At 52.9% G+C, this 15,440-nt stretch overlaps 1 protein-coding gene across 1 annotated transcript in view; it reads right to left on the reverse strand.

Moving 5' to 3' along the window:
- Window positions 1-15,440, reverse strand: part of LOC104672275 (IQ motif and Sec7 domain ArfGEF 3) — a 107,134-nt gene that overhangs the window by 41,800 nt on the left and 49,894 nt on the right. The window contains exon 3 of the mRNA XM_030939234.1: window positions 4,138-4,417. Coding sequence (XP_030795094.1) covers window positions 4,138-4,386 — 249 coding nt within the window. The 5' untranslated portion in view covers window positions 4,387-4,417. The remainder of the gene's footprint in view (window positions 1-4,137; window positions 4,418-15,440) is intronic.

Genomic DNA, 15,440 nt, shown 5'->3' on the forward strand with positions numbered 1-15,440 from the left:
TTGGAAGCCCCGTGGGGCTGGGACTGTGGCAGGGAGCGGGGAGAGGCCTCTGTCCTGCACACCAGGAGGAGCCATCAGAGGCTCTCCCAGGGATCACTGCGGTCAGAGGTGCACTTTAGGAAGATGACTCAGCTGCATTGTGGAGGTGAGGTTGGAAGGAGCACAGCTCAAAGAAGGGGAAGCACAGGAGGTCTCGCCAGGGGCGCAGGCAAGAGGAAGGATGGCCTGGCCTCCTGAGGCAGGGGCAGTGGGGAAGGCAAGAGAGGGTGGGATTCCAGAACTGTTAAGAAGCAAAGTCTAGGCTTGGGGCTAGAGCAGAGGTGAAGGAGGGAGAAGAGCCAAGGAAAACACTCCTGGGAATCCGGACTGGCTGACACAGGAGGCTTGGCGGGTCGGCGGGCTGGGGAGCTAAGAGTGTCCAGCACTCCTCCCAGGCCATGGACCACAGGATTCAGGGTGGCTGGCGGAATCACTGGGTTCTCAAAGAGACCTAAGGCAGTCGGTTCCGGGCCCCAGGCTGTATACCCATCCCCCTTTACGTTACCTAGTGACCATTTCCCCTTTCTCATGCTTCCAGCAGCTTCTTCACCAGGCACTGCATTAAACACTGAGAATATAATGAGGACCAAGTCATGCACCTGCCTTCAGGAGGGGGTCAAGCAAACAGGAAATGCTGACACAGGGCTGAAGGGCTGTGACAGGGGACACCGGGGTACTGTGGGATCACTGAGGGGGCACCCAGTGCAGGCCTGGGAGGCAGGGAAAGCTGCCTGAGAGGAGGAAGAGGTACCTAAAGCAAGTCCTAAAGCAAGAGAAGGCTAAGTGCAGGGGTGTGGAGGGGAGTGGAAGCTTCAGAGATTGAGGCCAAGGGAAGAGCCTGTGAAGTCCCCAGAGACAGGAGGCAGCTGAGGCCAGAGAAGTCAAGCAACTTGCTCAAGGCCATACAGCTCATGGCAGAAGAGAGAGGAGTAGAGTTCAGTCTCCTACAAATGTGTGCCATGTTTCCAGGAACCTTGCTCTAGCCTCCTCAAGCCTTACTGGTCCCCTTCCCCCAACCCCCAGCCTACACTTGGTCTAAAGGGATACACAGGTCAGGGGAACCAAGCTATTCTCCCAGGCTGGACTCATTCAGCGGAGGGCCCTGCTGCACCCACTGCCACTCCTCACCTCACCTGACTCAATCTGGCCAACGTGCAGAAGCTATCTATTAGAATTATGCCCCCATAGAGAAAGCCCACAGTACCGACCAGAATCCCGCACCAACCCCGATACTGCATCCAGTCAGTCAAAACCAAACGAACTCACCTGCCTCAAACCAATACACACGTTTTATCTGGTGTTATTGACCGGATACTCCTTAAGTGGAACTGTAATCTCTTTTGGGGGCAGGTACAAGCATTATTTTTTGTTTCTTGGTACCCCATTCCCTTGTTGATTTGCAGAGCATCGTTATTTTTAAAAAATGCTCACCCAGCCCAGGTGCGGTGGCTCATGCCCGTAATCCCAGCACTTTGGGAGGCGGAGGCGGGTGGATCACCTGAGGTCAGGAGTTCGAGACCAGCCTGACCAACATGGAGAGACTCTGTCTCTACTAAAAATACAAAACTAGCTGGGTGTGGTGGCGGCGCCTGTAATCCCAGCTACTCGGGAGGCTGAGGCAGGAGAATTGCTTGAACGCAGGAGGGGGAGATTGCGGTGAGCCGAGATCGCGCCATTGCACTCACTCCAGCCTGGGCAACAAGAGTGAAACTCCGTCTCAAAACAACAACAAAAAACAAAACAAAACAAAAAAACCTCACGCAGTGGGCTCTTACTGTGTCCAGCACACTCTGCTGGATGCTGGGGAGGTATCAAAATGGATAAGAGATGGTCTCTGACCTCAAGAAGCAGAGGACCCCTCATCTGGCCAAGTGGCCCCCAGATCACACTATACGTCGCAGGTGGATGGTTACCCAGCCCTGCCTGGGCACTCCCAGAGACACAGAACTCCCTACCTCACAAGCAGAGCATTCCATACTTTTAACAGTTTATTTGTTAATTAAGTTAAAATCTCCCCCTCCAATAGCCTTCATATACTATATCTAAAACTTGTTTTCCTGTCTGCGATCTCTCCACATAACCCCAGCCCATCCTCCTGCTCTTCAGGAACCTCAGGGTTCTTGTTTCCTCCCTTAAATGCAGCCTCCAGCACCAAGCGTGGATCTCGAGGGTCCTGACCATCACCATCAGCGGCGCGGGGCTGCCGGGGGTGCAGCACTCCCTTCTGCCGGGCAGTGCGGGCCTCCCGTGAAGTGTGAAATGGGCCCTTCCTGCTCCGGCAGCTGCTTCCCCTGCTCCTGGCTGAGCTTCCAGGCACCTGAATCCCTAAGGCCAGTCTCTCAGGCTGGAGCCTGAACGTCTTATACTAGTGTGGTGGGCTTTCTGAAGCTAGGAGCAGAATTTTAGGTTTTTCCACATTTCATCTGACTTTTTTATTTTTCATTAAAACCATCCTTCTGTCCTGATGAGATGTTTTTTGTTTTGTTTTGTTTTTCTGAGACAGAGTCTCGCTCTGTCACCAGGCTGGAGTGCTGTGGTGCAATCTCAGCTCACTGCAACCTCCTCCTCCCAGATTCAAGCAATTCTCCTGCCTCAACCTCCTGAGTAGCTGGGATTACAGGCGCCCTCCACCATGCCTGGCTAATTTTTATATTTTTAGTAGAGACGGGGTTTCACCATGTTGGTCAGGCTGGTCTCAAACTCCTGACCTCGTGATTCCCCCGCCTCGGCCTCCCAAAGTGCTGGGATTACAGGTGTGAGCCACTGCGCCCGGCCCCTGATGAGGTTTTTACAAAGTCTGTGATGCTATCCCCAAGGTATCAGCTGTTCTCTTTCAGCCTTATGTCATCAGCAGCCAGGTGAATGTAACTTGTGTGCCTCAATTTGCTGCCTTGTCTAATGGTCGACCTGGACGGCGCTTCCACTTAACTCCCTGGGATTTTTTTTGATGGACATTTTTTGGATAATTTGGTTTGAGAACAATCCCGCTTACTACATTGTTAGTAATCCACACATTCCCAGCATGTGCACATAGATGATTTGGGGGATTTGGTCAAACCCTTTACTGATGTGCTGCCTACAGCTGGCCTGAGCCAGGACATGTTTGGCATCAATGCCAAGAGAGGAAGCAGGTTAGTTTGGCTTGACTCAGTCTTAGTGGAGACTAAGCTTCCTTTCTGAAGGTACCTTGCCTATTGGGTTGAAGAATTGTTCTTTAGAACCTTCACATTTTAGGGCAGAAGGGACCTGGGAAATGATTCAAAGTTAATTCCAATTTTTTGCAGATGACAAAATCAATGCCTGGAGGGCTTAACTGGCACTCCCAAAGCCACTGGGTTCATCAGGAGGAAGAGCAAGGATTGGATCCCACGTCTACATCTCCAAGTTCAAAGTCCTTTCTTTAACAGTATCATGCCATCACACCTTTCTCGAAGTGCACACACACACACACACATACACACACACCCCTTCCATTAAGACTCTTGCCTGCCAAGACAAACTGAGGCATTATCTTTTTTGGGAGTTCAATGGGGGCCCCACAATTGGCCACTTTCTCTTCCTGAATGGAAGATGGAGGCCCAGGTCCCTCCATGGAATTTGTTCTCCAATAGGGAAGCTTTGGACTCCCCCAGTCTGGATGGATCTTGGGAATCCTGTCTGCTTCCAGGAGACCTTTGTCTTTGTGCCTCGTTTGTGCCTGTGGGTGCCTAGCATCGACTCCCTTGGTGGGCATGGAAACTGGACTACGGCCTCTAAGCAGCAGGTGGAGGTGGGGACTTCCCCAGAGAACAATAGGCTCCTTGCCTAGTGGTCTGTGGGGCAGTGGAGGCTTGCTGAGCACTGTACAAGGAGCAGAGCCCCTGGACATGCTGCCCAAGGGCTTAGCATTGCGAGGGTATGAGCCCTGCCATGGTAGAAGGCAGAGGCCTGTGGCTGGTCCAGGGAAGGGCAAACTAGGTCGTTCAATGCAGAACTGTGGCAAAAGAGATGTGCCTGTAGCAGAGGGGGCCCAGCGGGGATATCCCTGGTACCCTCGACAGCCCCCAAAGACAGGGCCCCTTCACCACCCTCCCCGCCCCCCTAGGAGGCCCTGGGTACCTGTTTATTCTTTAGGTCAAGGGAGAGTTCGTAATCGGAGGCGGCAGGGGTGTGGGAGCACAGCGCGGTCGCCAGGGCAGGCTGCTGCCGGCCGGGGGAGGCCATGTGCTGGGGGCCAGCCCTTGGGGAGGCAGCCCCTGCCCCCGGCCACTCCTCCTCCTCCTGCAGCTCCTGGGCTTGAGCCTTCGGGGCATGGGCACTGGGTCTGCCGGCTGCCACCGCCGCCGCTGCCACCACGGAGTCCTCCATGCCCCCACTGGCCTGGGCGCAGGAGCCATCACTGTGAACAAAAGGCAACGGTGCTCGGTTGGGGGAGAGGGGGACAGGGTGCATGTGGATGTGGGGGTCGGGGAGAGAAGCCAGGCACTTGGCCTGGCCTTTCCTGTGGCGAGGACTGGAGGGGATGTCTTTCACAGTCTCGTCTAGGGAGGGGCTATCAGGACAGGGACGAGCCCTGGGCAAGGAGAACCCGAACCTGGGAAGGCATCTCAGACAGAGGGAGGGGCAGCTATGGCCAGGGCTCAGGAACCTCTGCTTAGAAGCAGTACAGCAGAGCAGTGCATCTGGGCTCTGCCTCTTATTAGCTGTGTGACCCTGAGCAGGTCACTCAGCCTCTTTGCACCTGTTTCTCCATCTATAAAATGGGCACAGTAACAGTACCTACCTCATAGGGATACTGGAAGGCTGAAGTTACTTACAACTCTTGAAGCTGTGCCTGGCGCATGGTGACTGCTACACGTGTTACCTATTGTAATTATCAGATCGGTGGCCTGGCTCCTTGGGCACAGGCTCAGGTGGCTGTGGAAGCTGATCCACAGTAAGCCAGCTCATCTTCAGACTGACCAAAAGAGTCTGGAGGAGGGAAGGTGACTGGCCTGGCTTGGGCATAAGCCTTTCCAGGGGGGTGGGCTCCAGGTATGGGGACTGGGGCTTCCTGCCCTGCTGGGTTTAGAAAACCCCTGCTCCTCCCTGACCCCTCCTCTGTTCCTCTGGAGCCACAGCAGGCTGAGCCCCAGCTGCAGCCCTCCTGCCTACTCCAAGAAGACACCTTGCTGCCTAGAGCAGACATGGTCCAGCCTGCTTTGTAGAGTTGGTTCTCTCAGGCTGCTTCCTTCCCCACTAGCCTCCAAGTTCTGCCCCTCCCTTGAGGCCCAGTGCTAAGCCACCGCCTCTATGAGGCCTTCCTGGATGACTGCAGCTTTCATTGCTCTGTCCCCTGGAACACTAGGAGCTGTCCTTAGAGAGTCACTGTCTATTTCCCAGAGGAGGAGAGTCATCGTGGTTAACAACATGGGCTCAAATCTAAGCTCTACCACTGTGTGGCTTTGGGCAACTGGCTTTTCCTCTGAGTCCTGGTACCCTTGTGTGTATCACGGAGGTCCGTTCCTACCTTAGGGGGTTACAGTGAGGAGGAAAGGAGGCAGCAGAGGTCAGGTGCTTAACATAGAGTATGTGCTCAGTAAATAAACTCTTTTTCTTGTTGTTGTTTTTGAGATGGAGTTTCGCTCTTGTTGCCCAAGCTGGAGTGCAATGGTGAGATCTTGGCTCACTGCAACCTCCTCCTCCTGGATTCAAGAGATTCTCCTGCCTCTGCCTCCCGAGTAGCTGGGATTACAGGCATGCACCACCATGCCCAGCTCATTTTTTTGTATTTTTAGCAGAGACAAGGTTTCACTATGTTGGCCAGGTTGGTCTCGAACTCCTGACCTCAGGTGATCCACCCACCTCGGCCTCCCAAAGTGCTAGGATTACAGGCATGAGCCACTGTGCCTGGCCCAGTAAATAAACTCTTATTTCCCCACCTATCCCTTCCTAGAAGCCAGGGCCTATGTGTTATTTGATTATGTCCCACAGCCGCTTCATGCTGGGCAAATGCTGAGTGCTTAGGCAACACTTGTTGTTGATGGTGAATTGAGAAGAACCCAGGGGCCACAGGGATGGCCTCTACAGTGGACAGTGACAGGAAGTCAGGACTGGAAGGGACCTCAAGGTCATCTAATGCAGCCTCCCACCCTCCCCATTTTTACAAATGAGGAACAGGGGCCCAGGGTGGTGGGTGGCCCTGGTGCAGGAGAGCTGCAGCCTATGGACTTATGTCTTCCAAGACTTTGCCACCATGAAAGATGGGCCCAATCACACCAGAAGAGGGACCTCTTCCTGCGGCTTCCACTGGACCTTAGGGTGCAGAGAAGTGTTCCTCTTGGTGCTTCCTCCCAGCCAAGGCTGGGGTGGAGAATCTCCCTTCTCTCAATCTCCATCTATCCTCCCAGCACTCCCCTGCACCTCTGACAGATAAAGGAGTGCTCGCTGGCTGGCCCTGGCCATGGGAAATCTTCATTGCTGCTGCCTGTTTCTATGTCCACCATTTCTTCTGTGGCCACCAATCAAGCTGCATGGCTCAGTGTAGCTCCAGACAGCTTTTTCAAAAGTATTATTTACTTATTTTTGAGCCAGGGTCTCACTCTGTCACCCAGGCTAGACTGCAGTGGCTCAATCACAGCTCACTGCAGCCTCAACCTCCTGGGCTCAGGCGATCCTCCCACCTCAGCCTACTGAGGACCTGGGACTACAGACACCACCATACCGGGCTAATTTTTTAAATTTTTTTGTAGAGACAGGGTCCCGCTATGTTACCCAGTCTAGTCTTAAACTCTTGGGCTCAAATGATTGTCCCGTCTCAGCCTCCCAAAGTGCTGGGATTGCAGGCATGAGCCAGCGTGCCCAACCTCTAGACATCTTTGATACGTTTTTCACTAGTGTTACTGGGAAGTTCTTTCTAAGCTCTAACTTCAATCCCTCTTGCTATATCACCTGCCATCTCTTCCCCAGAGCACGTGGAAAGAGCCCCTTCCCACCACAGCACAGCCTTGTCCGGGGCCGGCAGGGCAGCGTACAGGTTTACTCATCTTTCCTCCAGATTGTCCTTGGCACTGATGCCCAGGATCTCTCTACCCTAAAGGGTTTTCAAGACTCTTTAGGGAACTGGTGGCTACTCAAGGGTCTAGACACCTTTAATACCAGCCCTTTGGTATTTCTTTGATTGCTGGAATGTGCTTGGCAAGAGGTGTTGGGGTGCCGACGTCCCCTGATGGCAGCACTTGGCCAATGACAATGGGGTTGCTGCATAAATATTCCAGTTTCCCTGTCCCTTGCACAGGACAACTCTAAGGCACACCCTATACCATCTGCCTAAGTCCTCAGTGGGATCGAGCCCCAGTGGCCCAAAGCAGTAACTTGATCATTAATGAACCCTGCCATGGCTTCATTCTCTGCTGCGTTTCATTCCCCCACTCCTCTACAGCCCCTTCCTGGGGTCACCTTGTCCCAAATACACTACTTGTGTTAAAACAAATTTTCAAAATTAGCCTTGTTGTGGGCCTTTGTTCACGGGCCACCCCTCTCACACACACACTCTCTCACGTACACTCATGTACACACACACTCACGCACACACAATGCCTCCAACTAGCTCTGTGGCTTTGGGCAATTTATGTTTTCCTGCTGGGCCAGTTTCCTCATCTGTCCCACGGAGGGAGCTGGCTCTTCTCTAGGGACCCTCCCTGCTTGGACGCTCTAGGAACTTGAATCCCAGTGCAGACGCCGGCCCACCAAGGCCCTCTGGCCCCAAGGTTCCAGGCTCTCTGGCTGGTGCACCCAGCTCCACCTTGTCCATCTCTGTGCTCGGGGACCTGAGAGACTGGGGCCCTCTCAGGTACATGATGAAAAAGTGTTGGAAAGGGAACCCCTATCTTTGCCTTCCTTCCACAGACTTACCTATAAGACCATGTGGTGGAAGGGGGCCACAAAACCCCTGGACTGTCCTCAATGCGACAATGTTGAAGATTACACAGTGGAGGGCAAAGAACATACGTGGCTTTGGTGTCAGGGAGACCTGGGTTAGAATCCTGGCTCTGCTATTACTGTGTGTCTTGGGCAAGTTATTCAACCTCTTTGTGGCTCTATCGCCTCATCTGTAAAACGGACATCCTAATAACAACGTTTCAAGGTTGCTGTCAGGAAAAAAATAAAGCATACGCAGCACCTAGGACAGCACCTGGAACACAGTAGTCCTTAATACAGGGTGACGGCGATGGTGGCTGCTTTCTGAGCCAGGATCACATGGCATGGAGTCCCAAAGGAACCCCCAGAAAAATAACATGAAGAATTCTGTAGGGGGGTGGTGTTCTCAACATTTAGCCCCCTTGTCAACCTTCACGGAACTGAAAATGTAGGGTTTTTCCACTACTCCCCATGGCCTTCCCCAGCCTTCCAGATGGACAGGCTTTCTGGAGGCTTCCTCCCACCCCGTTCCAGCCACTGGAGCAGCAAACAGCGAAAGGGCCATGACCTTGGGTGTCACCAACACATGGGACCCACGGTGTGGGGATTCCTGGGTGGCCATTTGTCGGTCTGGATCTCAGCTTTGGCGCTTTTCCAGGGCACAGCAGAGGCCTGAGTCCTTATACCCTCTCTTTGGTGGCTGAGCATCAAGAGCAGGTCCTCAGCCTCTGTTTTCCTCTTTGCACTCCATCTATAAAAGGCTGAGGAAGAGGTTGGAATCTTTGCCTTGGGCTATTTAACTTGAAGGCCATTTACTTCAATCCAGTCTCTTATGGAACTGGAAGCCCATTGCTCTAGCTCCCAGAACACCTCTCCTCTCCTTCCAAGACACAGGCTGTGTCTCTCCGGCTTCCACAGTCTGCAGCTGCCCTCGCTAGTGGGCAGATTTCGGGCAGCCTGGCCCTTCGACAGGAATTACGTGGATGGGATTCTCTCTGGGACCTGAACATCTTCTTATAAGGCCTTTCCCAGAGCACTGGAGGGGGATCCTGGGGCTCTCCACTCTCTTAGGCTCCTCATCCTGCTGCAAAAACATTCCTTGAGTGGCAGTGCACTAGCTGGGAGAAAGTGTGAGGTCACTGCTGGTCTATGAGTGACGCTGGTCACAGGATCACTCCCTGGGTCGGGCACCCATTTGAGAAGCCAAAAATAGAATGTGGGTGGCACCAAGAGGGATCCTGAGAAAGCTTTGATGTATTCTCACACCCGAGGGCCACTCAGGTGGGAAGCTGGCTTACGCTTAGGGGGATGCTAGACACCTGCTGTGCATGCCTGGCCCTGGCACACAGATGATGCCCTGGGGTTCCAGTGGCCACCCCAGCCTGTCTATCCTCAGAGCTGATTTCCGAAACTACAGATGCTTTAATGCCAACCCTCTGCCCAAACCCATCAGTGACTCCACAATCCTGGCGGGATAAAGTCCATTCACAATCTTACTCCAATCTCCCTTTCTACCCTCAGCCCCGCCGAGTGACCTGTCCACTCCGTCCACACTGACACTCTCGCCAGATCTGCCAAACCCTCTCAGGCCACCATCCTGCTTTATGATTTCCTTCTGCTGGAAATGCCTTCCATCCACTCCTTTCTCTGCCTCATCACCTCTTTCAGGAATTGCTCACTTCCCCAGGAGGAGTCAGTCCCACCCTCCTCTATGATCTAACAATTCTTGGCACTTGCCTTTATTTCAGCAATGACCACTTTGTGCTTTAGTTATTCACTGATGTGTCTCTCTCCTCCACCAGACCGTGCCACGTACACCTTTTTATCACAGGTACTTATCAGAGGCGGTTGGCTCATAAGATGTGTGTAATAAATGTTAAATGGGTGGGTGGATGGATGGATGGATGGGTAGATATTATTTATTCTCCACTACTTTTCCAAGGGCAGAAATGCTGCGCTGGGCTTGGTGATGCACCACCCAGATCCTCCTTCGAGGGAGGACTTCTTGCTCAGCTGCTGGGAGCACTGTTGGAGAACGCCTTTAGCTGTTAGCCCCATCCGCCCCATCAAGGACTGGCTCAGCTACCGAGAGCTACCTGGCCCAAAGTCACATCCTTCCAAGGGCTGTCCACATCCAGGCACCAATTGCAGTGGGGCTATAAAGACTCACTATTCTTACCCAACATGGGCTGAGGTTGATGGGCCACGTAGGATTGGCCGAGGCTGCTGTGGGGCTTTTGCGGTAGACTTTGCCCCATGCTGTGTCCCTCCCCACCCTTCCATGGGTATTGATCCCCGGTGCATCCCCTGGTAAAAAGTCAACATTCTGAACTCGAGTCTGCTTCCTCAAGAACTGAATCCCCCTTGAAGCCTCAGCCTTTTTCTCTCCTTCTTTCTCTTGGTGGCCAGGATTACCCTGGTCTCTCTGTCCTCAGACCTATGGAACTTTTTTGGGTTCCAGATACCTTTGCTAAGGGCTCAGGGCTCTCTTCCTAGAAAAATGCACATGATTTCACACATGCCAAATTTTACCTTCATGTCAGAGCCTTTACAGACTCTATAGGCCCCAGGCTAAGTACATTATTATGGAGAGAAAATCATGGAGTATTTTCCATATGCTGAGAAGTGTGCCAAGGGACATAGGCAGCTCTCTGGCCATACAGATAAAATATTTCAGGGCGTTTCAGAGCCTGGTCATCTTCATCCTTGGCACTGATGGAATCCTTATGCAAACGGAAGAGAGCCTGAGCAGAGTAAAGCCCCAGGCTCTGCAACTACTAGCTAGGAGATCTTGAGTACCACATCCAACTTTTCTGGACCACGGTTTTCTCATCAGCAAAATGGGGATGCCAATACCTCCTTTCCAGGATAGTGATGAAGATGGAATGAACCCGCATCCACCACCGTGGGAAATACAACTTTCCACCCAGGAACGGTGAGAAGGGAGAGCACCTGCAGTGCCCCCAGCGTTTGTGCTCACACAGCTCCTGCCAGGGAGCTGACTCTTGGTAGTGAGTGTCCTCTCTGGGCTCCCAGGCAGGCCCTGGCAGCCACACTGCCCACTGCCAGGAGCTAAGGGGACAGGAGCAACTAAAGGGCTATGTGAGAGCCAGGAGAGGAGAGGGGAGGAGGAAGGTGCTGACCGAGGCCCAGCACTCTCCTACCAGAGGGGCTGGACTGAGGAGCTACCCACAGGCTGGCCCTGAGGGAGTCTGCTGTCCATGGTGGGGTGGTTTGCCAGAGCAGGAGCTTGAGGGCTGTTCTCCTATCTCGGCAATGGCTAGCACAGTAGTTACCAGAGACTTTGCTAGGAGCATTTTGAAGGCTGATGGACTCTTTGGGCATGAAGACTCCTCCAGAGGCCTGGCCAACTGCATTAGATTATCCCAGACTCTGCCAGCCGTTCTTAAAGCTCTTCTAGGACAAAGATATGAAACATTTTCTAGACAAAAGCTAACAACATGCCTCACGTCCCCTCAAGATTTTTAGCCTTTTCTAAAACACTTCTTTTTCCTCCCTTCTTTGAATCAATACAGTGATTTCAGATGGGCGGAATAAAGCGAAGTGTCTTTTGGGGTCCCAGATGGTATGAGGGAGGGGTGGAAGTGAACAGAAGGCCAGTGTTAGTGACAAGACAAGAAATCAATTCACTTCGTGCTGATTCAAAGCACGAGCTGGAAGGTCCTGCCCAAGGTGGTGGAGAGGGCACTGGGCCAGGAGTCAGGCGGGAACCCACCCCAGCCTGCAGCGTGCACAGTGTAACCGTGAGCAAATCATTTCCCCTCTCTGGGCTCTGTATCCTCATTGTAAGAGGGCAGCTTGGATAAGATGCTTTGGCATCAGGCGGGAAGGAGAGGCCCAGCTCCCTCCCTCCCCACTTGCCATTTTCTTGGGTCCTGGCCACTCCTGCTCCATCCATCCCTGCTCCTGCTAACCTGAAGCCATCAGACGAACTACAGCTCCCAGTGACACAGCATAAGCCTCCCCTGCCATGGCCCCTTGACTGCCATCATCCGGGCCAGAAGCCCCTGCAGGATGGCAGATGTGGCTGTCCCGGCTCTCTTCCGCTTCCAGAGGCTGCCCTGATCTCATTGGCTGTGACAGACGCTTCTCCTGCCCTGCTCCCAAGGACCCTAGGAGTTCTTTCTCTCCTTGTTGCCTCCAGGCTTTGGTCTCACAACTGCTCCAAAAGGTGTGGGTGGGGGCTGGCTTGTCTCTAGAGTGTTCCTGTCAAAGGAATCGCAGCCACTTCTCTGGGTTCAGCCCTCCCCTCCCCTAGGCCAGAATACCCAGGCCACTCCCTCAAGGCGGGCCACAGGGTGGCTCCTGCAGACTGTCCCCACGGGCGGGCGAATGTGGGGCCCTCCCCTGCTCAGCCCATCCCACAGGAAGGCCTCTTCTGGAAGCTTCCTCAGGCCTCCTCAGGACACCGTCTCCCTCATAGCCTCCCAGGCTGGGCCATACTGGCGAGTGCCATCTTACTACCCCCGGAATCCTACTATCTTTGAGCATCTTACATTCTCATAAATAGGCATGGTTCTGGTGCCAATGTCAAACTCTAAGGACATCCTCCCTGCCCACTTCCCAGCACATAACACAGTTTCACACGGGCACGTCTCTGGCCCAGGCAGACACGCTCGCCGTACACCTTGGTTTTCTCACCTTTCATGTCTGCTCCTCTGATTGCCCCAGGAGAAGACAGCTCCCATCTCTCAACACTCTCACCCAGCCTCAGGATGAGGCTACAGAACCACGGCCTCTTCATCCTGCCCTGGCCACAACGCAAAGTCATCTCCCAGTGGCTTCAGTACAGCCTAGTGAACTCCAGAGTTTACTTATTTTTTCTTTTATGATGCAGTATTTTATATATGCAAATATAGGTAACCCAGAGGTGAAGCGTTCAGAAAAATATCCACTTGTACCCAGCTCAAGAAAGAGCACATTCAAAGGCCGGGCGCGGTGGCTCAAGCCTGTAATCCCAGCACTTTGGGAGGCCGAGACGGGTGGATCACGAGGTCAGGAGATCGAGACCATCCTGGCTAACACGGTGAAACCCCTTCTCTACTAAAAAAATACAAAAAACCAGCCGGGCGAGGTGGCGGGCGCCTGTAGTCCCAGGTACTCAGGAGGCTGAGGCAGGAGAATGGCGTGAACCCGGGAGGCAGAGCTTGCAGTGAGCTGAGATCCGGCCACTGCACTCCAGCCTGGGTGACAGAGTTAGACTCCGTCTCAAAAAAAAAAAGAAAGAAAGAAAGAAAGAAAGAGCACATTCGAAGCCTTTGATGCCCTGTGTATTCCTCTCCCCTCCTCAGAAGAATCCCTGTCCTGAATTTGTGCTGGCCCTTCCCTGGCTCTTCCTATGGGCAAACTTCCCTTGTCTTTACATAACCAACGCTGCTGCCTCACATGAGTGCCAGAATTGCACAGCACGCCTCGTGGGAGCCTCAGGAACAGTCAGGGTCTTGCAGATCCCAAAGGGTCAGGGAACTGCCTCCAAGGGGACTGGCCCTGCAGCTCCATGCTGGCAAGACTGGAAAGATGGCAGGAGTCTGACTGCAGCTGGGCTGGGCCTCAGTCTTGGACCCCAATATTACAGCAAGGAAGACGTTGAGAAAACAAAATGGAGTTATTCCTTAAGCCCTCCACACCCTGGGTCTTTGTGGCATGAGTAAGCAACAGGTTCCAAACGGACCACAGGTGACCATTAGGAACCACAAAAGAATGGCTCACGGAAATGCCCGGTGATGCTGGGAGAGGGTACTCCACAGGAGAAGCAGCTGGGGGCCAGGTCCCCGGGGCGAGTGCCTTTGGGGTCCCTGAGAGGAGGGAGCACATGAGGCTGCAGCCAGGGTCAGCCAACCTGTAATGAGGGGTAGAGTCGCAGCCTCTAACTGTAGTGCAGACTTGGAGCCAGACCACCAGGGTCTGAATGCTCGCCGTACCAGTCACCTGCAGTGTGGCCTTGGGAAAGTCACAAACTCCTGTGCCTCAATGTCCTGTGACAGGAGGTGTCCCAAGAACAAATGGCTAATACACGTACAATGGCTGGCAAGCCCCGTGGTAAGTAGCAACTATCTTTTTCTCTTGTGGGACTTCCCATGTTTTATTTTGTCAAATAAGAAAATAAAAAGCAAAAGTATCATCCACTTTTCCTATAATATTATAAAAAAATGAAAAGTAGGAAGAATATAACTTCAGAACAAAGGACAAGCCTTTAGCTTGCACTATCAATTTCTTATTGCTCTTGGGGCCTTGTGCTAGAGTTCTCTAAATCGAGACGTGCTGGCCTCTTCTGTATGGTGTAATTGGTGACACTCCGAGTTACAGATGATGCCAAGAGGAGCTCACCAGAGGGTAACAAGGGCTGGAAGGCAGCAGAGCGGGATAAGTATGAGATTCAGAACCAGACACACTGTGGTTGAAATCCCACCACTCACTAGCTATGTGGCACTGGGCTAGTTCCTTAACCTCTCTGAGCCCATTTGCTCACATGTAAAGTAGGGTTACCTGCTCCAAGATTTTGCTGTGAGAGTGAGTGAAATAATGTACACAAAGCCTATGGCATCTACTTGATGCTTGGTAACTGTGGCTTTTCTCCCCTAATCTGGGCCCCTCATGCCTCCCCAGCTTCCGGTTCATGAGCTAATTGCTCCCTGGAGAGCAGGGATCTTGTCTCGTTCTTTTTGGCTCCCTCGCAGAGCCCGATTATGGTGACCTCCACAAACCATGTGTGCACCAAGCCCACACCAGAGGCAGGCATGAGGCCATGACTGGGTGCTTCCCATTCTCTTGGCTCTAAAGCCCCTTCATTCCATCTTCCTTCTGTTCCAACCTAGGTCAGCCCCACTTCACCCCAGCAGAGCACATGTTTCTTTGGTCCTGAGCTATTTTCAGGGAAGAACAGCTCCTCACAGGCCCAAGTTCACCACATGCCAGAGGAAATCTGATGACCTACGGATGCTTGTGAAGGTCAGGTGCATTCTTGCTGAAAACAGGAGTCTTGTGACCCAAGAAATGGAAATGGCACCATTACCAGTAGGGTAGGACATTGCTCTGGACATTTACCTAGTTACCAGGGAGCAAGATTCCCCACTTGTTTCCCTGCAGTTAACTTCCTTATCTTCAGTGGTCCTATTGGAAGTTCTACCTGATATCTAGCTTCAGTCTTTCATGCTGCATATATCAGATTGGCCACACTGTTGTTTCCCGCATGCCTTGTGGCTTCCATGTGTTATCTCTGCAAGTGTTAAGAGGAAGGGACGTGCTAGGCTCCTGCTGTATATGTGACAATGGAATATCTGCTCACGGTCTCTGCAGGACACACTTTGGGAAGAAGCCTTAGAGATCCTGGCTTGGGGAATACACCACGGGGCAGGCCAGGGGACAGCGCCAGGCCATAAGCCTTTCCCTGTTGGGATAAACAATCTTTCTCTCAGGAGAACAGGCAGTCCAACTGTTGGCTGGCAAGAAGCGTTTCCTGACAAAATAAATGTTTCTGCTCTTAATCCAATCCCAGTCTGCAT

This window comes from Rhinopithecus roxellana, chromosome 10 (genome assembly GCF_007565055.1).
Source record: "Rhinopithecus roxellana isolate Shanxi Qingling chromosome 10, ASM756505v1, whole genome shotgun sequence".
NCBI lineage: Eukaryota > Metazoa > Chordata > Mammalia > Primates > Cercopithecidae > Rhinopithecus > Rhinopithecus roxellana.